General features: G+C 39.7%; 1 protein-coding gene across 5 annotated transcripts in view; it reads left to right on the forward strand.

The window, feature by feature from the left end:
- The window catches only part of LOC149828411 (K(+) efflux antiporter 5-like), a 111383-nt gene continuing 88008 nt past the window's right edge, over positions 1–23375 (forward strand). For all 5 annotated transcript variants that reach the window (XM_090017561.1, XM_090017564.1, XM_090017562.1 and 2 more), the window contains exons 1-2: positions 1–315; positions 1184–1227. In XM_090017561.1, the coding sequence (XP_089873687.1) occupies positions 99–315; positions 1184–1227 (261 nt within the window). In that variant the 5' untranslated portion in view covers positions 1–98. The remainder of the gene's footprint in view (positions 316–1183; positions 1228–23375) is intronic.

The following is a 23375-nucleotide window of genomic DNA, read 5'->3' on the forward strand; positions in this document are numbered from 1 at the left end:
CCCGGCCCTGCAATCTGACTCGTCCTCCCCTCCCCCCCCCCCCACTGTGGGATCCGCACGTACGTACTTGACTCCCCACCTCGAAGAGAAAGAGGAGAATGGCGGATCGCCGCCTCTTCTTGCTGCTGGCGCTTGCCTGCGGCCACCTGCTGCTTCCTGGCGACGGCAGGAGGGACGACAAGGAGATCCGTGAGAAGTTCTACGGCAGCAATCTCTCTTTGGACGCGAAGCCGCCGGATCCCGGCGAGGGGAGCATCGCCAAGATGTTCGATCGCGTGCTGGAGAAGGAATTCGCCGACAAGGATCAGCCCGAAGGTTCGATGCACACACCTTTCTCCTTCTCGCCTTTCTTCTTCTTTTCGATGGATTAAGTTTGTGCGATCTCGAGTTTGTTCAGTTTCTCCTCTTCTGTTGTTTTTTTCCTGTTCATTTCATCTTCGCCTGTTCGTTTGGCTAATGAGAGTGGAATTTCTCAAGGCAAAGTAGTTCCGCTACGCATTAAAGAAACGGTCTTGATGCGTGCTTTTGACAGACTGATTGTTAGAACTTGTAGATATTGATCTTCGATCCGTGATTTGTGGAGGATTTGCGAGGAATTCTGAAGGAGTGACTTGATCTGCTCAATTGCGAGGAATTGTGTTGGTTTGATTGTATGTTAGGTTCTTCGATCTGGCGTTGCTGGCATTCTTTGTGTTTGTGATGCTCGAATTTTCTTAAAACTTTAGAGGGGACGGTTTTAAATTAGCGATGATGGTTTCTTTTGCAAAAAATTGGCTATGAGCATAAATTAGGATAACATGAAAATGGGCAAGTAGCCAAAGGATACCTTATAAGATGAAACTAATGGTTGATGATTGCCAAAAACATTTCAATCTATTAAACTTTCAGGTCGAGTGTTGTTGTCAGGAACTGTATCATCTTATTCTTTAATCTTATATTGGTAATTGTCGTTTGGGAAAGTCGGTGCAATTTATCTTGTGCTCAATGCGTGTTTCGAGAAGTGATATTAGGATTGCTCCATCTTATGGATTTATTTTGAAATATCTATCCTCGTGATTTTAGCAATCTCAACAGTGGACATAATGAATACAACTTCTGGTTGGAGCTTAGCTAATGCTTACTTTGGCAAATGCTAAGCTGCTGCTTAGAAATTTCTAATGGGTGATGGCTTACATGTGGGCAGGACCCGATGGAACCAGCTTCAACAATACTGTGGCAGATCAACAAGTAGGTGTGACTTTTGTTCTTGATCCCTCTTGACATTGCATAGTTCAATATAATGCAATTGCAAACTTGTTACCGATTTAGATTATTCACTTTGAGCATGTATTCATCTATTGGGTGGGTTCTTGGTGTCCCTCTCAAGTATGGTATTTGCCTACAATTTGAAAAAACAAGGTTCTTCACTATCACCTGTTTGAGAGAAGGCTGAGAGCTTTTGTTGGGCTAATTTATATTATAGCTCATTGTTACTGTTAAGTATTTCAACAAAAAGCCATATGTGGGCAGTTATTATATTCATTATTCAGCCAACATGCATTTTAATAGCCTTGTCTTGGTCGTAATTTGATCTTATTATTTCTTTCTGCATCACTTTATGCTTTTTAGGAAGTAATGCATTATGAGCTGTTTGTTTGTAGTAGTCTTACGTGTGATGTTTGGTTGATTGGGTCAGGGCATCTTAACCAATATCTCTTGCTTCGAATCCCTTGCTTTCCATCTTTGAGAAACAAAAAGAATATAATATATTGTTTCATTATCGGAATTTATTGATGGTCTTCTTCATTTCTTAAATATCTTGTGCAATTAGCTATTTCTTATTTATCAGATATGTGCTTGGCTGTTATTTTTATGCACTTTAAGACTTCAACAGTATATCACATGGTTACCGCTATGGACATGGGGATACTGCCATTTATATGAAATTTTCAATTCGAATAATAGATAAGGGGACATGATATGGAAACCAAAATTTAGTATCCATGTGATATAGTCCAGTTCAATGTCCTTAGCTCTTTCATGCCTATATAGTGGAAATATGTGGATTGTTACTCTCACAGCTCAATTTCTTTCTTGTATCGCTTCTTGGATATGATTCAACACTATTTGATTCTGTGATGGATTAGGAGTTGTCTACCTACTCTGGTACGTGCATCCTTGGATGTGCTAGTTAAAATTTTCATATTTTCCTTGTTCTTTATCAACGCTTGACTTGGACTTGGTTTGGAATCTGAAATAAGAGGTGTCATGAGCAAATGCTGTCTAACAAAGAGGGCTTCTATTTATGCACATGCTAATTCTAATGTTCCATCCATATGCTCTTAATTGCTTGGAAGGGATTGTACGAGGTCACAATTCACCCAACACAATCATCCAGGGTGAACAAGAATTGGGGATTGGATGCGAGTGAAATTCCCGCCAGTGTCTTAATTACTTCGGCATAGTTCTTCCTTGAAGCAAAGATGGCATTAAATACTCCAAGGGACATGAGAAGCAGTACCATTGAATTAGATCATTTGTTTGTTTGCTGAAAATATGTGGTGTCATGCTTATTGTAGGAGCTTTGAAGGGTATTTTGCATATTTCGAACATGTTACAGACAAACTGGAGTTCTCGTAATTCATTCATCTAGTAATTCTGTTCCAACCGAAATGCATGTGAGGTGGCATGTTTGTTGAGGGTTATGGGGTCATGTATGTCATAAAATAAAAATAGTATCTTGCATGTGTTTTATCTATGCAAGAAACTGGGGCTCTTTTGTGAACTTGCCTCAGGATACATGCCTTGCATGATCAAACCAAGGAAAGCTAAAGGAGAAGGTTGAGATTGTCACTGTATATACATAGGGGTATTTTTGTCTTTTGGTATAAGGGTATTATGTTCATTGTATACATTTTTTTTCTATTTTATTTTTATTCTTGTAAATTCTAGAATAGGGAAGGGCTTATAGGTCTTTTGACCATAGAGCTGTTGGGATCTCCCCAACGGCTACATTTCTAGCCGTTGGGGAGGTCCCAACTGTTAAGATATAGTTAATACCAAGGTTACCAAACTAGGAAGCGGAAGCGGGAAACGATACGGGAAGCAGAAGCGAGGCATTTTAAAATTTATAGGAAGCGGGAAGCGAAGTATCAATTTAAAAGCGAAATATTAAAAAAAATGAAGCAATATGATAATTGAATAGGAATCGAACAAGAAACAAATAAAAACTAAAATAAAATTGCTCATTCTTATATTTCATGATTTTTCAGTAAAAGAGCTAAATTTTTGTTAAAATCTAACAATGATGGTTACTAATTTAAAGAAAGTACATGGAAAGTGGGTGAAAGCGTGAGAGAAAATACATGAAAAGGAATGTGAGAAAAGCATATAGGAAGCATAGACCATGTGTGTGGGAAGCATAGAAGAAGCGTGGGGGAATCGAGATTCCCATAAAGTTTTCGAAGCGAGGAGTATCGCGCTTCCGAAGTGAGTTTTCGGGAAGCGAGCTTCCTTCCTACCTAAGAAGCTTCCGGTAACTCTGGTTAATACACACATATATATATATATAACTATGTAAACCGAAATACCTATTAGGGGTATTTTGGTCTTTTCACCAAATAGGCGTCAGCCCCTAATGGGCTGATATTTTATCTTTTTATCTTTTGTATTTTTTGTTTTTTTACTTTTGTTTCTTTCTATGCAAAAGGGGGAGCTCATATGACTGTTGGGTGCAGCCCCAACAATCACATGTTCAGCCCCTTATTCCTCCCATTGTATTATAAATAGCCCTAATGGGCCATGTATTTTTTACAACTCTTTGAGTGCCTTTTATGCAATAACAATTTGTTAAGACCGTTGTGTGGGTGGTTTACTTGATTCAATCAAGTATTCTACTTTATTGAAAGTGTGTTCTTGCATGTGTATCGGATTCAATCCACTTCATTACATGGTATCAGAGCTTTGGTGATCCAAAAGACATTTTTCTAAAAGAAAGATCGTGACGATATCAAGAGGAGGATTGTGGGCTTAGCGGATACAACAAATCAATGATTGTTGCATCGAGAAACATGCTATTTCTCAAACAAGTCTTGTATCTCTACCTTACTTCCATTCTTCCAACTATCTCTTTCTCTACCCTTTCTCTTAGCATTGTAAAGAAATGGAGAATGAGAGATAAATTATAATCTCCATTCCCGTACGCCTAAACGATACCAACTATGTGATGTGAGCATCCATAGTAAAACACAAGATATGGGAAAAAAGGTTATGGGGTTTGGTGGATGGTACCGAAAAAGAGCCCAAGCTCATTCTTACGAAAATTAAAAATGGGAAGGAGGTTGCTCTTCAAGGTGAGGAAATGGGTAAAGCCGTTTCTGACTATGATAAAAAATGAAAAGAGTAGAGGATGGGCCATTCCAAAATAATTGGATGACTCATCAATAGTGTAGATATTCATAAATGCTCTAGCTTAGCAAAATTTGATTTTGCTAGCGATGCTTGGAAATATCTTAAGGACATGTATAGCCTTAAAGATATTGCCCACATATGCAATGTCCAAAATAAAGTAAGAACCATGACTCAAGGAGAGATGAATATCCGAGAATATTACAATGCTCTCTCTCTCTCCTATGGGATGAATTGGCTCTTCTTGAGCCAAAATGACAATGTCCTCAAGATGTAGAACACCGTGAAAACTAAATTAAAACAAAACATTTCTACCCATTTGTGAATGAGCTTAGGCCCGAATTTGAGGGAACAAAATCGACTCTCCTTCATAGATGAGGTGTGCCATCTATAGTCGAAACTCTTGAAGAATTGACTATGGAAGAGAATAGATTAAAGAAGCTATCCGCTTCAAAAGATGAAGAAACCGTACTTGCTATCTCCAAGCCCGGTAATCAGACTAGGAGTTACAAGCCTCCTCACATTGTGAAGAATGAGAATGAGAGAAATCCCAACAACTATGAAAGAAGTGATAAAAGAGGAGATCATGAGTACCAAAAAGGTGGTAAAATCATATGCTATCATTGCTATGAATCAGGACATATCAAGCCTTTTTGTCCCAAAAGAAAGAAGATCACCGTGATGATAAGAAAGTTGCTTCGGTGGAAAGAAATGACGTAGACGACTCCAAATGCATTGGCTCACTGTCTTTAGCTTAATTAATGGAGGCGCTACAACCAATGTTCAAATGTCAAACTTCTTCCTTCTCGGGGGTGACCGTATCCACAAGTGGTGACCCTAGTAAGACTTCTTGGATCTTAGATTCCAGTGCCTAGTTTCATATGACTCCAAATGAGTCAATATTATCCGAATGTCATTCTAACTCAAATAATTCTTATATTTCAACCGCTGACGGAACATCTTTAAAAATCAAAAGTTTTGGAACTTTTAAAAAACAACCAAACTTACACGTACCAAGTATTAAAGTTGTGCCAAAACTAAATTTAAACCTTTTATCAGTTTCACAAATTACGGATTATGGTTGCAAAGTTTTATTTTTTTCTAATGATTGTTTAATATAGGATCTCCAGTCCGGGAAACTGATTGGGCAAGGCTATAGAAGAGGAGATCTTTATGTAATGGACAATCTTGAGTTATCAAAATAATCTTTTTGTAATTTTGTGGAAAAGAAAGATATAAAAAATTGGCACAAAAGACTAGGACATCCTAGTGTGACCAAATTACATTTGTTTCCATTTCTTACTAGTTATAAAGAAAAAAATTTGGTTTGTAAAGATTGCATTCTTGGCAAAATGAAAGCTTTGCCCTTTGAACAAAGACATTTTATACCAAAAAATCCTTTTGAGTTAATACACTCGAATGTGTGGAGACCGTCTCCTGTTTGTAGATGACTATAGTAGACATTCTTGGATCTTTTTTCTTAAGCAAAAATCAAAAGTATTTGAATGCTTTAAAAAATTTTATTTCTACGTAAAGACTCAATTCAAAACCAACATTCAAATTTTTAGATCTGATTCTGGGGGGAATTTGTATCAAAAGAATTCAAAAAATTTCTTGACCTAAATGAGATTATTCATCAAAAATCTTGCCCATACACTCCTCAACAAAGTGGTCTAGCTGAAAGAAAGCATAGACATATTGTTGAAACCACTAGAACACTTCTTATATCAAGAAATGTTCAAAAAATGTTTTAGGCCGAAGCCGCTCTTACGACAGTTTATTTGATAAATAGAATGCCTTAAAAAACTATTGAAAATATATCTCCCATTGAAAAATTGTTTAAAATCTCCCCCGATTATAAAAGGTTGAGAGTCTTTGGATGTAAATGTTTTGTTCTTACCCATAGAATTGACAAACTTTCCCCAAAAGTAATCTCTTGTGTTTTTCTAGGCTATGTTGAAAATCAAAAGGGATATAAATGCTGTGACATGGAAATGAGCAAGTTATATGTTTCACGAAATGTTATATTTTTGGAAAATGAAGATGGTTTTAGCAAAGAAAAAATCCAAGAGAACTATGATTATTCGTTTCTTTTTTATCTTATCAATGAACATGATAGGTGTGAAAACATTAGTAATGAGCATGAGAGTGAAAATGAAGACACTCATGATGTAAGTGAAAATGTAGACAATGGTCTTGATAATATCGACCCACTTCATACTACCATACAAACATACACTCGACAGACCGAAGATCACCCACCATATGCCTTAGAAAGATACTCACAAAATCAAGATGTAGACTCTGCTAGTATTAGAAAATCAATAAGAATTTTCAAGGCCCCTAGTAGATTTGTATCTTATGATTCCTTTGAACCAAGATACCAAGCATGTTTAATGACTATACATTTATATACTGAACCATCATCCTATTATGAAGCCAAAAATCATCAAGAATGTATTAAAGCGATGAATGATGAATTAGAAGCTTTAGAAAAAGCAAAAACTTGAGAAATTCAAACATTACCCAAAGGACGGAAAACTATAGGGTGTAGATGAGTTTACAAAATTAAAACTAAATGAGATGAGATATTGGAAAGATATAAAGCTCGATTAGTAGCTAAAGGATATAGTCAAAAATATGAAATTGACTATGATAAGACCTTTGCCCTAGTTGCTCGAATGACGATTGTCAGAACCCTTATATCTATAGCATCAATTCAAACATGGCCTATCTTTCAAATGGATGTAAAAAATGCCTTTTTGAATGGTAATTTAGATGAAGAGGTTTACACGGATCCTCCACCAGGTTTGAATTTGGCACATGAAAAACTCTTAGGTTACGAAAAGCCTTGTATGGATTAAAACAAGCTCCTAAAGCTTGGTATGATAGATTTAGTAATCTAATGACTCAACTTCATTTTAAGTCTTGTTTTACTGACACTGCATTGTTTGTTAAGTCTTTCAATGTAGGGATGATCATACTACTACTCTACGTGGATGATATGATAATCACAGGAGGTGATAAACTGAGAATAAATCATATCAAAGATGTGCTTAAAGACAACTTTGATATGACAGATCTTGGTTTTTTAAGATATGTTCTTGGTATTGAAGTGACTTACTCACCTCGTGGTTATTTTTTGTCATAGACTAAGTATGCATAAGAGATTATTGAGAGATCAAGACTCTCATATGAGGAACGGGTTGACACTACAGAGGTCATAAATGCAAAAATAAAGAAGGATGATGGAGAACCTCTACAAGAACCAACCCTATTCAGACAAATGATTAGAGCTTTGTCTTACCTTTCTATTACTCATTCTGATATTTCTCATGCTATTCATTCATTCAGTCAATTTCAGCATGCTCCCGCTACAGTACATATGAGTGTTGTAATGAGAATTATTAGATATATTAAGAACTTTGTAAGTCATGGACTGTTTTTGTCATCATCTTCTTCATTAAAAGTCATTGCGTACTCAGATTCTGACTGGGGAGGGGATGTGAATGATAAACGCTCAACTACTGGTTTATGCATTTTTGTAGGTGACTCTCTAATCTCATGGCTATGCAACATGCAATAGAAAGTCTCTCTCCTCAATTGAAGCTGAGTATCGCGCCATGGCAACAACCACGCCAGAGTTAGTGTGGTTCCGACAAATACTGGAGGACTTGGGAATCCACATTAAAGAACCCTCCAAATTATATTGTGATAACAAGAGTGTTGTGTACATTGCAAGCAACCATACGTTCCATGAGAGGACAAAACACATTGAAATAGATTATCACTATGTCGGTGAAGAATTTATGCGAAAGACTATCACATTGCAACTAACAGATTTCTTCACTAAAGCACTTTCGTTACCCATATTTCACTTCCTACTTGGCAAACTCTCGGTTGTTCCACCATGAGTTTGAGGGGGGGTGTTAAGATATAGTTAATGCATATAATAAGCGTCAGCCCCTAATGGGCTGACATTTTATCTTTTTGTCTTTTGTACTTTTGTCTTTTTTTGTTTTTTTACTTTTGCTTCTTTCTATGCAAAAGGGGCAGCTCATATGACTCTTGGAGCTGCCCCAACAGTCACAAATGTGACCGTTGGGTGCAGCCCCAATAGTCACATGTTCAGCCCCTTATTTCTCCCATTGTATTATAAATAGCCCCAATGGGCCATGTATTTTTTACAACTCTTTGTGTGCCTTTTATGCGATAACAATTTGTTAAGACCCTTGTGTGGGTGGTTTCGTTGATTCAATCAAGTATTCTACTTGATTGAAAGTGTGTTCTTGCATATGTATCGGATTCAATCCACTTGATTACACCAACGGCTATCCCTTGTCTTCTTTGTATTATATAAAGGGGTTGAAACCCCACACTATGTATGCTTTTGCTCAAGAGCATTGTCTCAGTACTATTCCACATTTATATGTGAGTTGTGTGCCCTTTAAGTGACTGATTTATGTGGTTTTTGTGTTTATGTAATTGACCCATAAGTGGTCATTGTTATTGTGTATGTCTATAAGTGACATTTGAATCTCTTTTGTATTTTATTACATGATATCAGAGCAAAGGTGCTCTATTGATGTTATTGAGGCATTCAAGAGACTCGGGGGAGATTAAGAAGATTGGGTAGAGCCTCGAGAAGTGTGCCCATAGAAGTGTGGAGCATTGCCAAACTAGGTACCTTATACTCTTTTTGTTATCACCACCTCTTTATCGGCTATTGAAGAAAGAAAAGAAAGAAAATGCTCTATTGAACTATAAGAAAGCTATGAAAGAATGGGAATTAGGACATGCCAATGTACTTTCCTTGTTTATGGGAAGTTCGAGTGAAGACACATGTGAGAACATATTGAAGTTTGAAAGAGCTGATGGAGCTTGGCTCTTTATTAAACAAATTTATACTTAAAATGATGCGGCGTATAAATGGGAGTTGCAAGACAAAATACACACTTGCAAGCAAGGAGAGAAGAGTGTACGAGAGTACTATGAGACTCTAAAAAGGTTGTGGGTTCAAATGGCGAAAATGAAACCTATTTGGAAAACCCCAAATGATGCCCAACAAAGAAAGAAACAAATTGTGAATGAACAATTTTTTCAATTTATGAGCGGTCTACGACCCGAATTTGAGCAAATGAGGAGTAACATCATCCATAGAAAGCAAGAAGAACTTCTACCTATTCTTGAAGTTTTGGCTCAAGTTTGCATGTAAGAAACAAAGTTAAAATCACAAATCGAATAAAAAGAGTTCAAGGATAATATTCTAGTCGTTTCAAGACCGGGTGCTAATTCTCATACATATAAGCCTCCACATTTCTACAAAAATAACTTTGGAAAACTTTGGCCTTTTGAGGGAAAAGGAGATGTAAAGAAGAAAATTGTTTGTTATAATTGTGGAGAACTAAGACATATCAAACCATATTGTTTGAAATTTAAAGCCAAAGAGGAAAGGAAGATCGCTTCGGTTGGAACTTCTCTAGTCAACAAAGAAAACTCAAGCAAATCCATAGGTACATGTCTGTATCTCAATTGATGGAAGCCTTGCAACTTCTCCTTAAAGGTTCCTCCATAACTGGTATTGTCGTTTTCACATCTTCCCCTCTGGTATGACTCCGACTCCTTGGCTCCTAGATTCTAGTGCTTTATTTCATATGACCTATAATGGTTTTATGCTTACCAATCATAATATTTATTTAAGCAGGAAAAATGTTTTCACTGTGGATGAAACCTCTCTTGATGTTAAAGGAATTTGAAATTTTAAAAAATCTTCAAATTTTTGTATTTCAAAAATCAGAATTATTCTAAAACTCAATTTAAACTTACTTTCCGTTTCTCAAATCACCAATCAAGGTTGTAGTGTCTCCTTCACATCTGACCAATGCTCAATACAGGATCTCCAATCAAGAAAGTAGATTGGTTCAAAAGAAACCCTTTTGTCTCAATATACAAAAATTGGATTTGATTTTATGGCATCAAAGACTAGGTCATCCTACTATTGCTAAACTATATATCATTTGGAAAATTTTTGCAATGAAAAAATCCAATGTATTGATTGTACACTTGCAAAGATGAAATCCATTCCTTATCAAGAGAGGACCTTTTTTGCTTCAAAACTTCTTATCTTGAATTAATACATTCTGATATTTGGGGCTTGGACCCAGTAAAGTCTAAAGGTGGATAAGTATATTATGTCATTTTTGTAGATGACTATACTCGTTATACATGGATTTACTTTCCTAGGCACAAAACTAAAGTCTTTGAAAGCTTTAAATGGTTACAAATTTGTTCAAGATAAACATATCCATCCTTCGTTCTGAAGGGGGAGAATACATGTCAAATGATTTCAAAAGTTATTTAGAATCCAATGGAATCTTATACCAAAGGTCTTGTGCAAACACATTCCAACAAAATAGATTAGCTGAACGAAAACATAGACATATAGTAGAAACTTCAAAGACTTTGCTCATCTCCAAAAGTGTTCCAAAACATTTTTGGGTTGAGGCCGCTCTTACTGCAGTTTACCTTATAAATCGACTTTCATCATCAAAACTTCAAAATTTATCTCCATATGAAAAACTTTTTGAAATTTCTCTTGATTATTTTAGACTGAGAACCTTTGGATGTAAGTGTTTTGTGTTAACCAACGAAAATGACAAGTTATCTCCAAGAGCCATCCCTTGTGTATTTCTTGGGTATGGTGAGAGCTTAGTTGTCAAAAGTTGCGCCTAGGCTACCTAGGCGTAGGGCCACCCCCTAGGCTTATGAGTCTAGGCGGTAGGGATCTGTTTTTTACTTAAACTGCCTAGGCTATCCATGCCTAAGCCACATGGACATAGTTGTCATGTTTTTTTTCTCTTTTTTTTCTTTTTTTTTTCTTCTTCCTCCCACCCCAAAAGTTTTCTTTTTTTATTCTTTCATTTTTTTCTTTTTTACCTTATTTTTTTCTTCTTCCTCCTCCTTTCACCCTTCCGCTTAGTTGTCAAAGGCAGAGCGTAGGCGCCGCCTAGGCGACCTAGCCGAGGTAGTCTCTCGGTCTGATGCGCAGTTGCACATATATATATGTTTTATGGGTAATTGTATATAATTATATATATTAACATATCATAAACATATATTATAAATTTACAATATTATGTGTTATATATAATTATATATATATATACATATCTGTGTACTTAATTCATATATAATCTATAAGCATATGAGTTATCTATTTGACTGTTTTTATGTAATATTATAAAATCCAATATTTTTCTTGATAATTAATAAATAAATGATGAATTATCGATGCATTTAGGACTATAATTGTGAATTCTTGATTTCGATTAATTATGAATTTTTGTCTCAAGTTATGAAAAATATTTTAAGAATAACTATAAAATTTAAAATATGTGGATTAAACAATAAAGTAAATTATTTATATATTTTTAGATTATGGATATTGGATTTAGATCTAATTTGGGATGGATTGAATTGGGTATAATTCAGGATATTTGGATCTAATCTCATTGTATTGGACCAATAGTCAGATGCTTTGAACAATGTCATTATTGTTTCGACAAAAATTTTGGCCGATTAGTGGCTTACCTATTAAATCGGATTCAACCTTGACGTTCCTCATTTCGAGGGCATCAAAATCAACTATCTACGTATAATAAACAATGCGGAAACACAAACTACAAAAATAACTCTTAGAAGAGTTTAACAAAGAGCCAAGAATCACATGCACACAATGTGCACAATACACAAACCTACTAAGGGGAAATGCCAAAAAGGCAAATAGAATATTATTAAGAAGCAAAGGAATGAGAAAAAATACATTACAAGAGGGGAGAGCCCCTCAATTAATAGAGGAAAGAAAAGCACTCAAGAGGGAGGCCATTGGGGCTCCCATTGTAGTCGTTGGGGAGCCCCAACGACCATATTAATGATCGTTGGGGACCCCAACGACTAGAATGGTGGGGCCCCCAATGATCCCCAATTACAAAAAATAAAAAAGAGAAAAAAGAATAAAAAAAACAAAAAGACAAAAAACCTAAAAATTAAAAAGTATAGTGAAATTACCAAAATACCCCTATTGGGTATTTTGATATAAATACATAAAGAAGAATATATATATATATATATATATATATATATATATATATATATATATATATATATATATATATATATATATTTAACACCCCTCCTCAAACTTTACGGAGAGAAAACCAACAGTTTGCTAAGGAGAAACAAGAAGAGAGGAGTCGGAAGCGCCTTGGTGAAGAAGTCATCTAACTGATGTTCTGATGTAACAAAAGTCCATGTAATAGTTTACCTGAGGAATTCATCTTGAACATAATGATAGTCCATTTCAATATGCTTGGTGCGGTCATAGAAAGTATGATTGCTTGCAATGTAAATCGCACTCTTGTTGTCACAACGCATCTACGAAGGGGTTGAGATGAGAATCCCCATATCACCAAGAAGACTTCTACAATCTCCATTGTTGTAGACGCCATGTCACGATATTCGGCTTCAGTTCATGACAAAGAAACTTTTTGCTGCTTCTTACACCTCCAAGACATAAGCGAATCTCCTAAGAAAATACAAAAACCAATAATTCAGATTCGATCATTGGGATTACCTTCCCAATCTGCATCAGTATAAGCAGTCAAATCAAAAGAGGAAGAGGAGGATAAGAAAAGTCCCTTTGAGATAGTATTCTTAACATAAACATATTGCACAATTCTCATGACAACAACTATATGAACTGTAGTAGGGGCATGCTGAAACTGGCTTACAGAATGGACAACATGAGCAATATTCGATCGGGTGATAGACAAGTAAGTGATCCAATTAATTGTCGATAAGGAGTAGAATTATCAAGTAAAACACCATCTTCAAGTCTTAATTTGACATTTATAACTTCAGGAGTTTCTACTTTCTTATCATCAGAAATCCCCGACTTAGCACAAATGTACTTTACCGGCTTCATTTGGGATAAAATATATCCTCACGGTGAATAGGCCACCTCAATACTTAGAAAATATCTCAAAAAACCTAAGTCAGACATATCAAAATTTTTCTTTAACATAGATTTAATGTCATTTACTTCCTCTTTGTCACTTCCTGTGATGATCATATCATCAACATAAAGGAGAAGAATTACAATAGAATCACCTGTTTTCTTAACAAAGAAAGCAGTGTCACTATAACATGAAACAAAACCCAAGTTAATTAATATATTACTAAACTTATCATACCGAGCCTTGGGGTCTTATTTAAGACCATACAAGGCTTTCTTAAGTTTCAAAACTTTTCTATTTAAACTCATACCAGGAGGAGGGTTCATATAGACCTCTTGACTAAGATCCTCATTTAAAAAGGCATTTTTAACATCAAGTTAATAAATATGCCATTTTTTGATAGAATCAATTGCAATAAGAGCTCGAACACTTGTCATTCGAGCAACCGTGGCAAACATTTCATCATAATCTACCCCATATTCTTGTGTATAGCCTTTAGCTACCAATCTAGCTTTATATCTTTCTAAAGATCCATCACTTTTCGTTTTTATCTTAAAAACTGATGCAGAGCAGGACCGGGCCGGGCCTATACAGAGTGACCCGGGCGTGGCCAGGGATCTCGACACCAATGAGATGGACGATCAGACCCAGATGATGGATCAGATCACGAGTCTGGTACCACGATGTAGGGACGTGCCCATGCGTACCTATTCCAGGCGAGCAAAGGTATGAAGCGCGCACGTCGACAGCGTTTCAACACATGGGTGATCCAGCACGTCAGCAACATCGATTTAATCTCGGGTCTAGGGACTGGACCCGAGATCCAGATCTATTATGCAGTCTATAAATACCCGGCCTTAGGGTTACGTAGGGGGAAGATTGATTTTTTTTTTTTTGAGTTTTCCTCTGTCATGTTTAGTTTTACAACAGCCTTTTATTTTTTTTGTGACGTTCTTCCCGACCTCTATTTCCATTTCCTAAGTTCCTTTCGTCATTATTCATTGTAATTCGTTATTTTTTTTGTAAACAATTAAGAACGCTGATCTCTCGCTGCATCAAAGTCATATCAGAGCACAACTCCTCCTCGGTCGACGACATGGCGCAAGAAGTGAGAAACGATCCTACGAGCAAGAAGGAACGAGAGGGATCAGATACCGGCAATAAGGATCCCATGATGCAGATGATCGACATGATGACGAAGATCCAGGAAAATATGCTACGTGTAAGCAAGGATGTAGCCGACATGTTAAAGCGTTTGGATGGGATCAAAGGTCGGATTGTGGTCCTCGAGTCGTCAGAGGAAACACACGTGACTTCTATACTGAAAATAGGAGCGCGATTGGGTGACGGTGCAGTTGGACACGCGGATGCCGCTGCGATCGAACCAGTCCAACCGACCTACCATCAATCTGCCGTGCAATTGGATGGCATCGAGATGAGCCTGCACACGGATGCTGGCTGCGCAACCATCTCGCAAATGGTACCTATTCTGAACCCCGTCCCGGTAGCAGCGGTGAGTCAGGTGGTCGGTGCCTCCCAATCGCACCAGGGGGTCGTTGAGGGGCCTCCCAACATCGGTTTGGGTGCGCAGGCCTGGCCTCGAGCCACGGTGAAGGTGCTGCAGGCCAGACATGGTCTGCAGGGCCCGAGCGTGGCACTGGGACAGGCTGCAGGTGCGACTTCGTCAGCCTGAGTCGGGGTTGAACTATCACCCCTCCCGGAGCTCGTGCGTCGGGGCTGAACTATCACCCCTCCCGGAGTTCGTGCGTCGGGGCTGAACTATCACCAACGAGCAGGGGGGTGCGGTCCCTTGTGGATCGGACCGAACCCGACAGGGTCCAGCCCAAAGCAAATTGTAACAGGGCCCAGACCCGGTTCTCAGGGACCACCCTTTGGGTCCCAGGGAGCGGGCCCGAGCCTTGAGCCCCATCACCCGACCTACGCAGTTGGGTCCGGTTTGCGGGTTATCCCGAACTAGATCCAACCCAATAATTTTGAACCTCATGTGAGATCCACTATCGACCTAGTCTTGCATCGGCCCCAGATGGAGCTCTCCAGTTTGATTTTGAGCCGGGTCAAAACCAGACCCATCATGTTATGGATCACGGATTGAGTTCTAGCCAGGCCTTTGTTTCCCACAACTTGATCCATGATCAAACCTATCCCATTCTGGGTCCGACGAAGACTGTAGGTTTAGACCCGATCTAGATCCAATCGGGTGAGGCGTCCCAGTATTTCACAAACCATACCCAATACCCATACCAAACCCCGAACCTGACCCAATCCACTATCCCGTCCCCTATCCGGAACCCTGCCGTATATCCGACCCACTACTTCTACCATAACCCAACCCTTAACCCAAACCCATACTACCCCATTCCTATCAATCCAGACACAGTTAACCGACCAGTCCTTCCCTTGTTGACGGGACCCCCTACTATACCGGTGCCTCAACGTCGGCCGTAGATGGCTCCCACCCAAGGGCGGGCCAGACCGAGACAACTTCAAGCAGTGGCTACACAGATCCCGCAGGGACCAGTGCAACCTGAGCGCCGACCACATGTCAATGGAATCCGTCAGCATCAACCTCTATTCGAGCAATACCGTGACGAGGATGACGCTGCCTTGATGGACGATGAAGCCTTCTAGAACGAGTATCCTGCAGGAATGGTGGAACCTCGTCAGCAAAGAGCGCCAGAGTACCCCTCCACCTACGGGGTGAAGCTGGACCTTCCAAAGTTCACGGGACGATTCAACGCAGAGCAGTTCTTCGACTGGGCCTATGTCGTGCAGTTTTTCTTCGACTACCACTCTGTAGCTGAGCACCGTCGTGTCTCTCTAGCGTCCACTCGATTGAGGGGCCTAGCGCAGACATGGTGGGTTGAGCTACAAAGGTCGAGGGGACGACAGGGGCAAGAGCGTGTGCAGACAATGGAAGAGATGCAGAGATTGATGCAGTCCAAGTTCGTGCCATCGGATCACGCTGAGAGAGCCTACAAGGAGTACCTGACCCTGCGTCAAGGTACCCGTACCGTGGCAGAGTACACTGTTGAGTTCCATCGCCTATCCCTGCGAGTACAGATCGAGAAAACCGCCCGACAACAGGTCACGAGGTATATCTCTGGTCTCCGTCCTGCTATTTCTGATGATTTTATTTGCTCCACAGTCGAGTCATTGGATCAGGCCAGCAGTTATGCCATGAATGTGGAGGAAAAGTTGAAAAGGAGGCAGAAGTACAGAGTTTCCCAGAGCGATCAGACCATTCGACCCAAGTTGAGTTTCCCAACCAGGGGAGCGAGCTCCCCAAGGAAGGAAGACTCAAAGTTTACCCCAAGAGTAGACACCAACAAGCCTGACCAGTCCGGACCCACCTATCATACCAGGTTCAAGTCCAAGCCTAGTGAGTACCATACGTTGTTTTAGGTGTCAAGAGTTAGAACATGTTGCCTCCAAGTGCCCCACCATGACCAAGAACGCCCATTTCATAGAACTCGTGGTCGAGTCATCGTCAGATAATGAGAGTGAGGGCGAGTCCTCGGTTGAGGGGGAGCATGAAAGAGAAGTCGTAGAGTTTGATGGTAACGTCGAGAATTTATTGTCTATTCGTCATGTCCTAACTGTACCCCGAGAGTCGGCCCCCGCAAAATGGTTGCGAAATAACATCTTTAGAATCAGGTGCAATTGTGAGGGCCATGCGTGTGATGTCATCATTGACACTGGAGCTTGTGAAAACATGGTTTCTGAAAACATTGTGTCCACCCTGAATTTGAAAACGAAAAAACTGGCTCAACCATACAAAATGGCATGGTTCAAAAGGGGAAATGAAGTTTCCATCACCCAACGATGTTTAGTCAGATTCTCTATGGGAGAGCATTACCACGATGAAGTGTGGTGTGATGTGACCCCTATGAGTGCTTGTCATATTCTCTTGGGACGTCCCTGGCAGTTTGATCGTAAGACAATTCACGACGGCCGTAGAAACACATACTCATTTATTTTCAAAGGGCATAAAATAATTCTCCTTCCTATCAAGGAGACCGGTTTTTCCACTGTGGATAAGCTCGAGCGAGTTCCCCGGCTCGCAGGCCTATCCTACCGGACTTTCAGGGAGGATGGTTATTGCTATGCCCTGGTGGCCAAACCGACTATAAGTACGTCTCTGCCCGTTCCTGCGGAAATCACGCTCCTTGTCGAGGAGTTCCGTGATATCATGCCAGATGACCTTCCCTATGGCCTACCTTCGATGAGGGTGGTACAACATGCGATAGATTTTGTCCCCGGATCGAGTCTACCAAACCTACCCGCGTATCACATGAACCTGTAAGAGCATGCCAAATTATTGAGACAGGTCCAAGAGCTATTGCAAAAGGGGTTCATTCGTGAGAGTGTAAGCCCTTGCGCAGTACTCGCCCTGCTCACTCCCAAGAAAGATAGGTCTATGCGCATGTGTGTCGATAGTAGGGCAATCAATCGCATCACTGTCAAATACCATTTTCCCATTCCCCGAATGGATGACATGTTTGATATGCTGGCTGGTGCCTCTATTTTTTTGAAAATCGATTTAAAAAGTGGGTACCACCAAATCCATATCCGGGAAGGGGATGAGTGAAAAATGGCATTCAAGACACATGATGGGTTGTACGAGTGGTTAGTCATGCCCTTCGGGTTATCTAATGCTCTAAGTACTTTCATGAACATGATGACCCAAGTGTTGCATCCTTGTATTGGACGATTTGTCATTGTCTATTTTGATGATATTTTGGTTTATAGTTCCTCTCTATCTGATCATTTGAGTCATTTGCGTCAAGTCCTAGAGATTTTGAAGAAAGAGAAACTCTGTGAATGCCAAAAAGTGTGAATTTATGACATCAAGCATGGTGTTTTGGGGTTTTATAGGGTCGTCTGATGGAGTGAAGGTTGATCCTGCCAAAGTCCGAGCTATTGTAGAGTGGCCTACCCCGTGGACTATAGGAGAGATCCGTAGTTTTCATGAGTTGGCCACCTTCTACCGTCGTTTTGTGAGGAATTTTAGCACCCTCATGACCCCTATCACGGAGTGCCTAAAGGGTACTAGTTTCCATTGGACCTCAGACGCGGGCAAAGATTTCACGCTCATCAAAGAGAAAATGACTAGTGCCCCGTCCTAGCCCTTCCTGATTTTAGCACAGTTTTTGAGGTTGAGTGCGATGCCTCTAAAGTGGGGATTGGTGTCGTCCTGAGTCAGAACCGTAGGCCTATTGCGTTCTTTAATGAAAAGCTGACTCAGTCGAGATGCCAATATTCTATTTATGATGTCGAGTTTTATGCCGTTGTACAAGCCCTTCGTTATTGGAGGCACTATCTCATTTATAAGGACTTTGTCTTGTATACGGATCATGAGGCGTTAGTATTTAAACAGTTAAAAGAAGTTGAGTGTGCGACACACCAAGTGGGTCAGTTTCTTGCAAGAGTACACTTTTACGATTCGCCATCAATCAGGTACTCTGAACAAGGTAGCTGACGCACTTAGCAGGAAGAATAGTCTTTTAATGACTATGTCCGTGCAGATCATTGGGTTTGAGCAGTGCAATGAGTTGTACCCAACGGACCCTGATTTTCAGCAGGTCTGGGAGGGGTGTCTCTCCTCTACCAGCAAGGCCGACCCACGGTTCACTATATATAACGGTTACTTTTTTCGCAGTAATCAGTTGTGTGCCAGCATTCTCTCTTAGGCTTCAGTTGATTTCTGAGTTACACGAAGGGGGACTAGTTGGGCATTTTGGACACGATAAGACGTTCGCACTGTTAGATGAACGCTACTTTTGGCCCAAAATGCGTAAAGACGTCAAGTTTGTCCAGAGTTGTCGAGTGGGTCAAGTGTCCAAGGTTCAACGTCAGGATAGCGGTCTGTATACTCCTTTGCCCATCCCTGAGCGGCCTTGGGAACACGTCTCTATGGATTTTATTGTGGATCTTTTCAGGACCTCGCGTCGTTTTGACTCCATCTTAATTGTAGTTGACCGATTTTCCAAAATGACTATCTTTGTCTTGTGTAAGCAAACCACTGACGCCTCTTTAGTAGCCTCGTACTACTTCAAGGATGTGGCCCGTTTTCATGGGTTGCCTCACTCCATCACCTCAGATCGTGACAGTCGCTTTATGAGTCATTTTTGGAAATCGTTGTGGGCCTTATTGAAAACCAAGCTCTAGTTCAGTAGTGCATACCACTCGCAAACTGATGGCCAAACAAAAGTCGTGAACCACACCTTAGGGAACCTACTGAGGAATCTCGTGGGGGATGTTAAGATTAGTCAACTGAATTCTTTTTTATTCTTAAAAGTATCTTTTTGATATTTCATTCATAATAAGGGACCCATATGTAATTTCCTCTTGAGACTAACTTCCTCTATTTAAACTAGAGGAGAGTAGCCCTAAAAATGAAAAATAGTTTTTCTCTCTCTCTCTCTTGTGAGAAATCAGATGTGGGAGTCACCTTACTATCGTAGCAAGAGATAGAGAGAGAGGTAAGAGGGAAGAGAGAAAAAAATGTTGGGCGGCAATGGGATCTTCTCCCCTTTCCATTGATATTTATATGCTGTACAAGTGGTACAATACAGTACAGTGGTACAATACAGTACAGTATGATGTACAAGTGGTACAATACAGTACAGTGGTACAATACAGTACAGTGGTACAATACAGTACATGAAATATATCCATTTACATATACATATTTAACAGCCTCCCTCAAGTTGAGGATGATCTTCAATCATGCTCAACTTGCCCTTAAGTAACCAAAATTGATGACTAACCAATCCTTTGGTGAAGATGTCTGCCACTTGGTCTTCTGATCTGACATACGAAGCCTCAATTTCTTCTGTTTCAATCTTTTGTCTAACAAAATGCTGATCAATCTCAATGTGCTTCGCGCGACAATGATGAATAGGGTTAAAAGAAATATTAATGGCACTTTGATTATCACATAAAAGCAGAGAGGAAGAGATGGGTTCATTCAACTCTTGAAGAAGATGCCGTACCCAAGTGACATCAGCTGTCCCTGCTGCCATTGCCCTGTACTCTGCCTCAGTGCTGGATTTAGCAATGGCCTTTTGTTTCTTACTACTCCAAGTGACAATATTTGGGCCAATGAAAACACAATATCCTGAAACCGACCTACGCTCATCAGGGTCCCCACCCCAATCTGCATCACAATATGTAAGTAAACGGTGTCCTGTAGTGAAGCTTTCATCTTTGTGATAGAGCAATCCATCTCCAATAGTCCCTTTCAGATATCTGAGAATACGCTTAATACATTCCATATGACAATCAGTGGGAGCATGCATAAACTGAGATGCTTGATTTACAGCATAAGCAATGTCAGGTCTTGTAAATGTAAGATATTGCAACATACCAACAATGCGGCGATATAAAGTGGAATCATGATATAATTGGCCTTCTTTTGCACTAAACTTATGATTTAAGACAGATGGGGTGCTGAGAGGTTTACAATTAATCATACCAGTGGTGTGAAGAATGTCAAGAGTATACTTGTGTTGACTTAGAGTGAGTCGATCATCTTGCCTATCGACTTCAACTCCCAAGAAGTATCGCAATGGGCCTAAGTCCTTCATCTTAAATTTGGCCATGAGTAAAGACTTGACCAAGGCAATATGTGCATCATCACTCCCAGTGATAATGATGTCATCAACATATATAAGAACCCAAGTAGTAACATGATCATTCTTATACATAAATAAAGAATGATCAAGTATACTCTTAGAAAAGCCATGCTGCTGAATTTTCATGGAGAAACTCTCAAACCAAGACCGAGATGCATGTTTTAAACCATAAAGAGACCTTCTCAATTTACAAACCCATGTAGCCGCATCATGTTCACTATATCCAGGAGGTTGCTCCATATACACCTCTTCCTTCAAGTCCCCATGTAAGAACGCATTCTTGACATCCAACTGGCTAAGAGACCAACCATGCTGAAGTGTCAAAGTGAGGATCACACGAATGGTGCCAATTTTGACAACAGGGCTAAAAGTTTCCTAATAATCTTGCCCATATTGTTGTGTGAATCCGCGTGCAACAAGGCGAGCTTTATATCTTTCAATGCTACCATCTGGTTTACGCTTGATCTTGTAAACCCATTTGGAACCAACAACATTTCTATCAACAGGTCGAGGAACAATATCCCATGTATGACATTCATGAAGTGCTGCCATTTCTTCGTTCATAGCTTCAACCCAAGCTCGAGAATGGGCTGCCTGATGGAAAGTAGACGGCTCTTTCTCTTTGGCCACATTGGTTAGAAACAACTGAAAGTCAAGAGAAAAATTGTTGTAACTAACCCAACGATGGATAGGATGCCTTTCACGTGTGGATCGTCGAAGAGGGGGAGCCTCGTGAGATGGAGTTGGAGGGGCTCCTCGACGGGCATAAACCAAACCTGAAAACCGTGAAGGTGCATCCTGGATGATGGAGTTGTCTGCTTCAAACTGAATTGGTTCATCAACAACAGGATCTCTGATAGAGTCATATAGCAAAGTATCACAAAGCCATGGATCATAAGTAGTTTGCTCATATACCTGAGAAGTATCACAAGTGCTGAAATGGTCATCATCAAAAACAACATTTCTAGACACCTTAATCTTACCCAAAATAGGATCATAACATCTATATCCTTTATACCCATCGGCATATCCCAGAAATCTGCACTGAACTGCTCTGTCCTGAAACTTGTTACGTAAAGAATGATCCACATGGACATAACAAATGCATCCGAAAGCATGCAAATCATCATAAGAAGGGTGAGAACCGTGAAGCAAATAATGAGGAGACTGATCTCCTAATAATTCCATAGGCAACCTGTTAATGATATGCACTGTAGTGTGAAAGGCCTCAGTCCAAAGAGAGAAAGAAATATCAATATTGTGCATCATACTTAACGCGGTTTCAACAATATGCCGATGCTTACGTTCTGCTACTCCATTCTGTTGTGGAGTGTAAGGACAAGAGGAGTTACGTGTGATGCCATGGTCCTTTAAATATTCACTAAAATCATGAGATATGTATTCTCCACCACCATCACACTGGAAATAAGTGATATTTGAATTGAAAAGGTTCTGAACAAGAGCATGGAATTGTTTGAAAAGTTTGAACACTTCAGATTTAGATTTCATAAAGTAAATCCAAGTGTAACGAGTGAAAGAGTCAAGAAATAACACATAATAACGAGAGCCAGATAGAGATGAAACAGGAGCTGGGCCCCAAACATCAGAGTGAATAATTTCAAATGGCTTGGAAGCTCTTTTATTGATACTTTGAAAGGGAAGTACATGACTCTTGCAGACATTACAACTAGGACACTTATGATCTAATTTGACTTTGGGAATAAAACCCTGAGAAGACAATTTGTCAAGGAACCCTTGACTACAATGACCTAACCGACGATGCCAAGAAACTGGCTTATTACATTGCATAACAGAAGAAGATTGACTCAAATAAGCAGGAAAAGATGGAGTCACGGTAGATGACGTCTTCAAAGTCCCGGGGGCTGCTTCGAAGATGTACATGTTTTCGCGTCGTTCACCCTTAGCGAGCATCTTCTTGGTTCGAAGGTCCTTAAGACAAACAGAAGACGGAGTAAATTCCATGGATGAATTTGTTTCATCAACCAATTTAGAAACAGATAAAATGTTTTTCTTAATGGCAGGAGTGAGTAAGACATTTTTCAATGGTAGTGTAGATTGTGACAAAGAGAGAGATGCATTTCCAGTATGAGAAATAGGGTGGTGGGAACCATCTCCCGTGACAATAGTGCCAGTGCCAATATAAGGAACCATGTTGGAAAGTTTACCTGCATCAGAAGTAACATGTGCGGCTGCTCCAGAATCAATATACCAAACTCCATAATCATTCTGACGCAAATTCATGTTGTTAAATGCAGTCATCAGAATTTGTTGCACATCATGTGGCAACCCTGCACTC

This window comes from Nuphar pumila, chromosome 9 (genome assembly GCF_984573655.1).
Source record: "Nuphar pumila chromosome 9, dmNupPumi1.hap1.1, whole genome shotgun sequence".
In the NCBI taxonomy this organism is placed as follows: Eukaryota; Viridiplantae; Streptophyta; class Magnoliopsida; order Nymphaeales; family Nymphaeaceae; genus Nuphar; species Nuphar pumila.